At 40.6% G+C, this 12,456-nt stretch overlaps 1 protein-coding gene across 3 annotated transcripts in view; it reads right to left on the reverse strand.

The window, feature by feature from the left end:
* Positions 1 to 12,456, reverse strand: part of LOC149575521 (ketose-bisphosphate aldolase class-II family protein) — a 392,222-nt gene that overhangs the window by 4,196 nt on the left and 375,570 nt on the right. For all 3 annotated transcript variants that reach the window (XM_089815285.1, XM_089815286.1, XM_089815284.1), the window contains exons 39-41: positions 12,242 to 12,307; positions 11,747 to 11,935; positions 11,489 to 11,599 (exon numbers count right to left, since the gene is read on the reverse strand). In XM_089815285.1, the coding sequence (XP_089671411.1) occupies positions 11,489 to 11,599; positions 11,747 to 11,935; positions 12,242 to 12,307 (366 nt within the window). The remainder of the gene's footprint in view (positions 1 to 11,488; positions 11,600 to 11,746; positions 11,936 to 12,241; positions 12,308 to 12,456) is intronic.

Raw genomic sequence — 12,456 nt, forward strand, 5'->3', positions numbered from 1 at the left:
TCCGCTGCTGTGCCTCTTTCCTCTGATCTGTTTCTCTATTGCTTTGATGCTTTTGCCTTTATAATGCAAGGTTCCTCCTCTTTTCATTTGTCTTCCCGTGAAGAATATGCCTTAGATATAATTTTTTTCCTTTTCATTGCCTCTTCCCTTTCACCTGCGTGAAGCCGTCTCTGGAATCTTGGCCTTCCTCCTGCGCATGGATGCTTTGGTATAAGGTTAACATCCTCGGAAGATAAGAGTTTACACCGCTGCCAACATATGGTAAACATCCGTAGATTAATACTCTGTCCGCGGGGATATAAGGCAACCCGCACATAAACCTTCCACGGACGATAAAACCAAGGCGCAGGCACTAAAGACCACCCACGGAAATGAGACCACTTGTGGAAGTGAGTGCTTAGCCGTCAAGACAAGCCACGGATGAAAGATAGGCTGTGGGAAACAAACAACCGGTGGAAGAAAAGAAATCCGTGGAAGGAAGACAGCCCACGGGGGAATAAGGGAAATCCGTGGACTCAAAGCTGTCCGCGGGTGACTTGAGTTCGATCCCTGACAACGGCGCCAAATGTTTACTGCATAGATTAACTGATTAATGCACACCGGTAATGAGCAAGAACAGCAACAGCAGTACTTTTATTCACATATGCCAAGAGATTACATAATTGATGATAAGATAAGATGATTTACAATGATCCCAGACGGGGTATAAATACTTCCTGCCGAACCTTCCCGAAGGGGTCCATCGACTACATAACAATACTAATCTACCTGTCAATTACAAAATCTTTACCGACAACATGAACCCATCAGCTACAAAATCTTTACCGATGACAACACCCTGTCGGCTACAAAATATTTACAGATAACAATTCCAAGGACAAATAACTAAGTCACAAAAAATGCTACTACTTAGATAAACAAACAATCTCAATACAAAGCTTGACAATGCTATTCAAATTCAATTTCAGTAGCATGAACACAATGTCAACCATCATTAAGAATAAGATTCAGCAGCATAAGCATAGCATCAACCATCATTAAGAATAAGAATCTCAGTAGCATAAGCATAGCATCAACCATCATTGCAAATATTTTGTGCCCAAAGGTTAAAAGAAGCCCAAGTTTAGGGACTCACAAAGGCAATCATATTTTATCTAAAAAATCAGTTTTAAAGCGCAAATTGTTAAAGCTCCCAAAAAAGGAAAGAAAGATAATAAAATAACTAACTAAAATGACCAAAAAATAAGTCCTGATCCTCAACCCCAAAATAGCAAACGCCAAAAACAGCCATTGTCAAAACCAACAATTTGATGCATAAACACCCATGGTGTTTCTAAGCAGATTTCCAATCCGAAATTTGTCAAATCCTTTGAAGGGTTTTGGAAAGACTGAAAACTAAAGATGAAACCCTATTGATGACATCCCAAAAACTTGATTATTTTTACTTGCACCTTTTCTTGTCATTATCATATTATAGTTTTATACTAGCAATCCCTATTTTACCTAGCAAACATCTATAATTACATTCATATAGATTTTGACATATTTTATTACACTTAGCTGCGTGGGAACCCACTTTGAAAGTGTCATTGGTAAATATTGTGTAGTCGACAGGTTGATGTCGTCGGTAATTGTTATGTAGCCGACAGGCCCCTTCGGGAAGGTTCTTCGGGATAAGTATATGTACAACTTTGGATCATTGTTGTAATCATCATCATAAGCATAATGTAATGTTTTTGGCATCTGAGAATAATAAAAAGAGTACTGCTGTTCTCGTTTATTATCCATATGCATTAATCTATTTACCCATAAGGTAAACATTTGGCATCGTTGCCCAATGGCCCTGGAACGAAGGCAGAGGAATGAAGACTGATGCTGAATCAACTTATCAAGGATAGGAATAAGATAAAGGGAAAAGATGAAATACGCATTGCACAAGAGAATTTAATTTTGGCACAATAGGTTGAGCGCAGATGGAGGTTTCAATAAATTGCCAACGGACACCGAAGCACCGAGGAATTGTTGGAAGAGACTCGACAGCAATTGAATTTGGTGAAAGAAACAAGGGAGGAATTTATGAACCTATATATGCCGAGGGAAGAGAATCTAGACGGAAGGGAATCAACTTGCATTGCTCGGAGAGACAAGGGAGCACGAACGTGGAGTGAACTCTTTGTCTGCGATACACTTTCGGAAGGAACAACTTCGCTTGAGGAAAACCCTTTTTCACCAAGTAATGCAGTTGTTGGAAATAAGACGACTGTTTGAAATAGTGTGGCTGTGCAAAATAGCACGGGTGTCCAAAATAGCACGGGTGTGCAGAACATCGCGAGTGTTCAAAACGTGGGTTTGGCAAAACAGCGCAAGTACACAACAAGTGTTGGGCCCATTTGCCGTTGCACCAAAAGCCATGACTGTTAATGAACATGGAACACCACATAATTAACCACCTGTGGGTAGGGGAGCGCGTCGCATCACCCAACAATCTCCCCCTCGACGCGCATACCAGGTGCTTACACGAGTCGGGAAGGCACCGGGGAGATTTGAACCCATGACCAAGCCAAAACCAGGCTCTGATACCAATTGTTGGGCCCATTTGCCATTGCACCAAAAGCCATGACTGTTAATGAACATGGAACACCACATAATTAACCACCTGTGGGTAGGGGAGCGCGTCGCATCACCCAACAACAAGTACCTCCAACTCGAATAGTAATGGTTGGACCAAAGGAAAAATTGCCAAAGTTTGATGGTGATGGAACGGCCGATCCAATCCAACACTGCAAGACATGTGAAACAATTTGGACGACAAATGGCATAACTAACACAGATGAATGGGTACGACAATTTTTGGCAACCCTAAGAGGTGTAGCAATTGATTGGTTTGCCGATGCGGATCCCCAAAAATTAACTAATTGGGCGAGAGTTAAAAAGGAGTTCATTACTGAAAATCAATTGTTGCACGACGACAATGAGATCGTAGCAAAAATATACAACACAAAGCAAGGAAAAAATGAAACAGTTTGTGTATATGCCAGGAAACTAAAAGAATTAATAAATAAAATGGAAAGTAAGCCGACAGGTGGGCTGCAAAAGAGATGATTCATTGAAGGACTACACTCAAAGTTAAGGAAGAAAATGAAAATCGTGCCGCCATCATCATACACTTAAGAACCTTCCCGAAGGGGCCCGTCGGCTACATAACAATTACTGACAACATCAACCTGGCGGCTACATAATATTTACCAACGTGGATTGGCCCTTGCTCTGTATTGCGACAGGGAGCGTCCCCAGGACCCCGTTGGGGGCGATGCCCCCTAGACCCCCAGTTGGTGCAGTTATCAATCGTGGGAAGTATGACCAATTGATGAGCTCTAGAGCTGCTGTAGGTATGGAGTGTCTGTGTACCAGAGGTGAAGAGAACAACAGAGCAAGCCTTTCAAGAGGAGTGATACGATTTGAGGCACTTGGAGTAGGTGTTAGACGTGAAGCTGTCTTGGTGGATGCTTAGAGAGCTCGGGAGGAGCTGATCATCCAGTTGAAGGCGGTACAACGACACTTGGCTCAAGGTACCCAGGAGTTGGAAGCAGAAAAAGCGGCATAGGTGGCTATCAAGGTTAGGTAAGGAAACAGTATTGTGTTAGCAAAGGCTGTAGATGCAACGTATTTTGGAGACTAGTTTGGTCCAGGCATGGGATGAATGTGAAAGTGGTGTGACAGAAATAGATCTATTTTGTTGTAGTTAGCTAGTTAATGTATTCCGTTTTGTTAATCTGTCTCGAATATTTTGAAATTGTTGTTCGGAGACGACTTTTTCTTTTGGGGGGGATGATGTCGTCAATAAATAGTGTAGCCGACAAGTTGATGTCGGTTAATTGTTATGTAGCTGACAGGTTGATGTCGTCGGTAATTGTTATGTAGCCGATGGGCCCCTTTGGGAAGGTTCTTCGGGATGGTATATGTACAACTTTGGATCATTGTTGTAATCATCATCATAAGCATAATGTAATGTTTTCGGCATATGCGAATAATAAAAGGAGTACTGCTGTTCTTGTTTATTATCTATATGCATTAATCTATTTACCCATACGGTAAACAGAAAGATCCAATCATTTCTTCAAATTTACAGTTTACCCTTTTAGTGGGGAACTGAAAATGCTAAAATATAAGTGGAATTTGAGTTGACTGCTTGGAATTCAAAATGTATGATTTAATTTTATTGTTAAAATTTTCCATTGCCTAGACAAGAATCAACACAAAGTATTGACCTAAAGCCATAGCTTTGATTCATATAACTAGAATATTAATAGAATCACGAACATGTTCAGTTTTGGATGAATGAATGCATAATTGATTTAGAATGTCATTTATCATTATTTCTTTTTAGATTCTGTATCTACTATATTCCTTTTGCAGACATTTCCTCTTCTGTATTTAACGTCCACTACAAGGAACATTCTGTATGGCTATTGAATTTGTAATCTTTGTTTGAAATATGTTACCTATCTGTTTATTGAATTTTATTAGATGGAACGTTTTTTATAGTAATTTTACTTGTAAGCTTGTTTGAAATATGCTTTTTTTTGTTTGATTAAAATATGTTATCTACCAATTGTCTACTGTAAATATTGTGTAGTCAATAGAGTGTTTTCGTCGGTAAAGATTTTGTAGCCAACGGGTTAATGTGTCGGTAAAAATTTTGTAGCCAACGGGTAGATTAGGATTATTTTGTAGCTGATGGACCCCTTCGGGAAGGTTTGGCGAAAAGTATTTATACCCCGTTTGGGATCATTGTAAAGCATCTTATGCTCTGTATGTAATCTGTTGGCATATGCGAATAATGGAAGAAGTTCTGCTATTCTCATCTATTGTCTGTATGCATTATTTTCTTGACCAAGTACGGTACGACAATTACAAAATATTTGAGACAAATTAACAAAACAGAATACATTAACTGACTAACAAGATAGATTTGTTTCTGCGACACCGGTATCACATTCATCCCAAGCTTCCACCAAACTGGTCTCCAACCCACACTGCATTTGCAGCCTCTGCTAAGACAATACTGTCTCCTTAATCAAGTTGACCTTGATAGTCACTTGTGCTGCTTTCTCTGCTTCCAACTCTGGGTCCACTGAGCTAAGTGTCATTGTACTGCCTTCAACTCCTCCCGAGCTCTCTATGCATCCACCAAGACAACCTCACGTCCAACACCTACTCCAAGTGCCTCTGGTACACAGACACTCCATGCCTGCAGTAGCTCCAAGTCTTCATCAACTAGTCACACTTCCCACGACTGATTAATCGCAACGATTGGGGGTTTAGGGGGCATCGCCCCCAATGGGGTTGAGGTTGGGGCAGGGTTGAGGAGTAGTGCCCCTCGCCGCCAAGACCAAATTAGCACTTTCGAAGCCACACAAAACACCATTTTCGTGATTTTCTTTCGATCCCAAACTCTTTCCAGCAACTGCTTGCATTTTTCACCTGTTTATGTCTTTCCCTTCCCCTTGGCATCATGCGTTACTCATTCTAAACATTTTTGAGTTGTCGTTTTTTTTTTATAAATTATTATTTGCTTGTTTTGTCTCTCTATCACTCCTAACTGCTCTGATGCTTTTGCTTGTATAATGTAGGGTTCCTCCTTTCGTTACTTTTGTTTTTTGAAGCAAGGTTCTATCTGGATCTCCAAGAATATCTCTTAAATGCAGTTCGCAGCATATGCTGTACGAGAGTGAGAAATATTGCTCTATGTCTAGTTAGATCCCTGCGACCACAATGACTCCATTTTCCCCATCAAATTCCGCACAATCAAAACTCGCATAGCTTATCAAAACCTTCTTCTCGCGAGACTCCCTGTTCTCCATGGCGGCACAGCCAACATGGTCTCATATCCGCAGGATGAAATCTTAATAGCCACAGAAAAGAAACTCTGAATGTGGGAAATTAGAAGTATCCATGGGGGAAGAGAAGATTACTTCAGCTCTGCCAACCAGCATTAACAATACACTCCGTGGAGACAAAGTTTAGCCGCAAGAACACAAGCCACTTCCACGAGGTAATTAAAGACATCCGTGGGGGAAAGAAAGCATCCGCGGATGGAAATAACAAGTGCCTGCGGGAGAACAAGATACCACCATGGGAAAGAAGACGATGCAAGGAATAGGGCAAGTGTCCGCAGAAGGAAAAAAGAAAGCTGCAGAAAGAACTCCATTTTGCGGGAAAAGAGAAGATTACTCCGTGGGAAACAAGCTCCCCCAACCTGCATAAACAATATTGTCTGTGGAGATAGAAGCATCCACGGGAGAATAGAAGGTATCCGCGGGGGAACTAAACACATCCACAGAACAAAAAATAAGGCAACCGCGAGGAAAAACTTTTTTTTCATTTTAAAAAATTTTAAATTTTTTTAATTTAATTTAATTTTTAAATTTTTTTTGTTTAACAAAAAATACAACTGCTTAATTTTGAGGGAGACGGTCAGGCTTGGTCATTCTGCAACAATGACAGGCTCTTCCTTGCATGGTACATCTTCAGCTTCGACCTATTGACTGCCTGAGGCACTTCTTGCTTGTCCAAGGTCCACAATTTTATTGCTACATTATCGCCTACCTCTCGAATCTGGTATGGTCCAACCCATCTGACCTTAAACTTTCCTGGTTTAATTTCATTCCACTATGCCTGTGGTTGTCGCTCATCTAGATTATTTCCTTGTTGTCAGCACCCTTCAATTAATTTTATGGTGCAGTGTATTCTTTTCTTTCTGTGTGGTTTGTTCACCATGTACCGGACAGTGGGATCTTTCTTTTTTCTAGGTTCGGACTGTATGTTCTTCCCCTCAGCTTCAGCCGTAACCACCTTTCCTTCTTCCGCTTCTTTGTATTCCTTCAAACATTCATTTTCCCCTGTTTTCTCACCTTCGTTGACCCTTAACATATTACAACTCGAGAACAGTTCATAGTCTTCTATCTGCTAGTGGAAAAGGCCATTCACCAAGTCTAGGTTGTTGTCATTCGATCCTCTTTTTAGTTTCAATACTCCCCCTTTGTTCGGTTCCATTCTCCTCTTTCCTTCATCGTCACTTTTACCTTCACCTTCTGAATCTGACGATGCCGCCTCCTCACCTAACATTTGTGTGTGCAGGTCAATTATGAATCTTTTGCCTTCGCGCTCCATTGATAGGGTATTTCGTTTCCAATCATGTTTTACTTTTGCTTGCACCAACCAATTCCGTCCCAAAATAGCATCATATCCTTTCCTTTTCAATGGAATGATCACGAAGTCCAATAAAAATGGCTGCATTCCAATAATTACTGGTTGTGCCCTCAAGGTTCCCAATGGTTTGATCCTGTGCTGGTCTACCGTGAGCAACTGGAATGTAGGTGGCCACAACGTCGGCTTTCCCAACTTCTTCCAGATATCCTCCAGTAACACATTCACACTGGACCCTCCATTGACAATTGTGTCTGTCAGAACATTTCCTAAAATCCCCATCTCGACGACCGCTGGATGCCTTCCTGTTGTGAGTGCCATAAGCATTGGGTCTGTTGCTGTCGCTTCACTGCTGTCCCTTCCTGTGTCCTCCATTGCTTTCGGAAACAGTGTATAATTCAGAATGGTCGTCTGTAGCTGGGGCATTGTGAGGGGGTCACTTATGTTGACTGGTACCTCCGTTTGTAAGATTTTCCTTATGATGTTTTGTTCTACGGAGTTATTTGCCGAGGTGCCGGTGGTGTCTTTCGGCTGAGAGGTCTCCGCTTGCGATGCCTTTTTAATCTCCATCCGCACTTCCCCCAGTTTCTTCTTTTCTTCTGCTAGGTCGGGGTACACTTTTGCTTGCCTTTGTGTAATTGCTAGAACCTCCTCTTCGTCCGTCCCAACAGTGATCAAATTTACTCCGAACTTTGGGCACTTGGCATTTTCATGATCACCAAGTCCGCACCATCTGCATAATAATTTTGGTGTGTTTGTCGTTGTACAATCTTGGGCAAAGTGGCCCCACAAATTACATGCTCGGCACTGAACGATCGGCCATCCGTTCGCATCGTATTGAATTCGACTTCAGCTGCCATTGTTATTGCTGGCATTGTTGTTGTTTTGCCCTCTGCTATTATTTCTTTACCCACCCAAAGTGGCACCATCGCTGTTTGTGTTTCCATTCCCTCCTGAAGTGGAAGTTGCCAGTGTAAGAAGCACCTGTTGAGGTCCTCTGGTTTTCAGATTGAAGGGGCATTCTTTTATGGAATGTCCCATGATCTGGCATATCTCGCAAAACTAGTTCTTTGGACAGGATCCCTTTGTGTGACCTTCCGCCTTACATTCCGTGCACCATAGTTTGCTTCCCTTTGTTTCCTTCTGCATGTTTTTAAATTCCTTCATCATACGGATCATGTCCTTCTGTAGGGCGCGAACCTTCTTGCTACTGTTTTCATCATCACTGCTATCCTCTCCTGAGGATGCGTCGTCATCTGGGTCGGAGGAACTATTCTTCTTCTTTTTCGTCCTCTGCTCGCTTTCCAAGTTCATTGCTCTATTGTATGCTTCTGTATATGATGACACAATTTTCATTTTCTTCTGCAATTTCGGGCGTAGGCCTTCCATGAACCATCTTTTCCGAAGTCCATCCGTCGGCTTATTTTCCATTTTAATTATCAAGTCTTTTAATTTCCTGGGATAGACGCGGACAATTTTGTTCTTCCCCTGCTTAGTATTGAATATCTCCGCTACAATCTCATTATCATCCCGCAACAGTTGAAATTCGCCAAAAAACTCCTTTTTAATGTTATCCCAACTGTTTAACTTTTGCGAATCTGTATCAGCAAACCAATCAATTGCGACACCCCGTAGGGTTGCCGGAAATCGCCTCACCCATTCATTTGCACCTGTGATGCCATTTGCTCTTCAAATCGTTTTGCATGTTTTATAGTGTCAAATTGGATCTGCCATACCATCGCCATCAAACTTCGGCAGCTTTTCCTTTGGTCTTGCCATCACTATTGGATTTTGTGCACGGGCGTTGTTCGGTCCTGCAACATTGGCGCTGTTCACTCCCACACCATGGCTTTGCACTCTCACATCGGCGATCTGCAATTCCACACTGGCGGACTGTTCTCCCACACCGTCAAACTGTTCTCCCACACCGGCGGACTGGTCTCCCACATCGGCGGACTGTTCTCCCACACCGACGGACTGGTCTCCCACACCGGTGGACTGTTCTCCCACACCAACAGTCTCAATAGCTGCGAACGGTGGTGAAGAAGGATCCTCTGAAGTTGTCCCTTCCGGAAGTGTATCCCGGACGAAGAGTTCACTCCACGCTCTTGCTTCCTCGACACTTCGAGCCGTACGAGTCGATTCTCTTCCGTCTGGACTCTCTTCCCTTGGTGAATACAAATTCAAAAACTCCTCCCTTGCTTCCTCCACCAATTCCACCCGCTGTCGAGTCTCCTCCAACAATTCTTCTGCGCTTCTGTGTCGGTCGACAATCTTCTGGAACCTCCTTTTGCGTTCGGCTTGCTGTGCCAAAATTAAATTTTCTTGCATAGTACGTATTCTATCTTTTCCCTTTACCTTATTTCAATCCTTGTTAAGTTGATTTGGCATTAAGCTTCATTCCTCCCTCCTTCCAAGTTCATAGGGCAGCAGCGCCAAATGTTTACTGTACTTGGTAAAGAAAATAATGCATACAGACAATACATGAGAATAGCAGAACTTCTTCCATTATTCGCATATGCCAACAGATTACTTACAGAGCATAAGATGCTTTACAATGATCCTAGACGGGGTATAAATACTTTCCGTCGAACCTTCCCGAAGGGGTCCGTCGGCTACAAAATAATCCTAATCTACCTGTCGGCTACAAAATCTTTACTGATGACAACACCCTGTCGGCTACACAATATTTACAAACGACACCAATCGATCACCATTTTATAGTGGAAAGAAATTCTATCATAGATCTAGAATCTTGTCCCGATCTCATGTAGAAGTCATGCATTACAAATGGTATTTGCATGAATGATCATATATGTTAATTAAAACTTGCATTATTTGCCACCTCAAATCCATATTACAATGGAATATGTTTGAAATTCATGAGAATTGGTAGAGTTTTAGGGAATAGGTGAGGTCTACGCTCCACCATTGACGGAAACTAAGAAAACCTAATCATTCTCACCTTTAGGTGCCAAGGATAATCATCTTGTGCCCATAGACATGGTAAAGGGATGTGCAGTAGCTTGAAAGCTACTTCCTAAATTTATGTGACAGAAATCACTATTAGTGATGTAATGGTCATATGAAGGTCTCCATGTGATGTCTTACATGCACATAAGATTAAACATTACTTGTAACCAAGCACTCATAAAAAAAGAAAAATCTTCTCTTATTCTGAAGGACAGTTCTTTCTGGGATAAGAACTTACTGGTCACCCGACTAATTCAAATGATCATACATGAAGTCTTAAGAATATCAACCAAATAAAAACAATGACAAGGTTGATACTCCTTTTTTCAAACTTATGTTTTCTAATTTATGAAGGTGAATTTACTCAGTTACTGGGTTCTGCAATTTAAGCCTGGGTACTGGTACTGGTATGATTTGGGTACTTGTTTTCTTGGGTTCTTTGTGGATCCTTCTGCGAAGTATCCACAGTGAACTTTGAGTACCCAGGAAGTACCTGAGGGCAGTAGGTCAGTTTATATACGTATTTATGATATGTTCATTAGCACATCCTTTGTATCAGCTTTAGATAGAGTCTTGCAACAGTTTGGTAATATTATTCAAGTCAAAATTGGTCTATATAATATTATAATGTCCTTAGTCTATGACAGTAGTGAACATCAATCTACTTCAATTCATTTGAAGGTCAGGGATACTTTTTTTATTTGTAGATCTGAGTACATTACTGTTGATATATTTATAACAACCAGCCAATAGTTATGTTTTCTGATAATGTTCAGAATGATATCAATTTTTTATGCATGCAATCTGAAACTATATACAGTATTTCAAGTAATTTTATTTCTAATTTTATTGTCAATTATGGAGTTTTGAGTATCACTCTTTTATATTTATAACATGTGTGCACATGTATATACATGGAAAAACCCGAACCCCGTACCCCAGGGATTTTTTTTGCCAAACCCGAACCAAAACACGAATCAGCAACTCGATAAATTTCAGCACACACTGAGTTTGTAATGCTCATGAGTAGTACATACCAAATTACTGAGGAATGAATGGTTGCATGTATACTGATAAAAATGTTACAGAAGGCAAGTTCACAAGAAATTAGCCATAACAAATCAAAGATGTTATGAAAGAGGTACTGATAAAAGATTTTGTGTGGCGTAAACAGAACAAGGTAGATGGATCAAAACAAACAAGCAGGAAAATTATGAAATATTATGGTGGTGTAACAGAACAAAACAAAAGAACAACAAAATTATTTTACTATTTAATAACTAGTTGATCATGAAGTCCAGTTTACCTTAAGGAGATCAAGCCTAAGATTGGGTCCACTTGGAGGATATTTTCCATGAACGTTCCCAATGCATACAGCAAGAGCATCAACTCTTGTTTGACTTAAGAACTCTTCAGCCTGAAATGCACGAAGGAAATTAGAGGCTGAGCAGAACTTAATCTTTTCAAACATAATGACTAACAGTTACAACGTGCTTTACATGATTCCTCATAGTAGTAAGCTGTATGAAGGATTATAAAAATATGAATCCTTGAATCATCTGACCTGGATCAAATCTGTAAGCTTTGCCTCATACTCCTCAACTGTCAGATTATCTTCTGTACCTGATAATCGCCCTAGTTCAGCTTCCACTGTAATGTTCTTTGCATGGGCCATGGTTGTTATGTATTTAGTATATGAAATATTCTCACTGAAAGATAGATGTGAACCGTCCACCATTACAGAGTCAACACCCTAATAAACAATCACATACACAACACCATCTCTATGAATGTTTTTGCACGTACAGAGATAATCATTCAATGTACTATAAGGATTTATTTCTGATACCTCCAAAAGCCTTCATAAGTTATGATGGACATAATTACATTGTAAGGAAAAAATGCAACCACCATAATGATCTCACCATGGAACAGGTAGCACAAGCATGCTACTGTATGATTTGTTTCTTTCTATAAGGTTCCACTGAATCATTTATTTAGATACTAAGAGATGTCTTAAATCTGAAAAAGTTTTGTGATACCATTGCCTATAACATACCATCTCCAAAGTCTCAATCAATTCCTGCTTTTCAGTTCCATGATCAATATGCACTGTGATAGGAACCTGTCAAAGTGACTTTTATGTTAAGCACTGTTCAGAAATGAGCCAAATTTAACTATCAAAGAATAAAATTGGGATAATTCATTATGTAATTCTACTGAAAAGATTTCGCTTCACATTTAAATAGGACAGAGAACAATCAATTTCAGTTT

The sequence above is a fragment of the Cupressus sempervirens genome, chromosome 2, assembly GCF_028749045.1.
Source record: "Cupressus sempervirens isolate cs-2001-9-10 chromosome 2, ASM2874904v1, whole genome shotgun sequence".
NCBI classification, from domain to species: domain Eukaryota; kingdom Viridiplantae; phylum Streptophyta; class Pinopsida; order Cupressales; family Cupressaceae; genus Cupressus; species Cupressus sempervirens.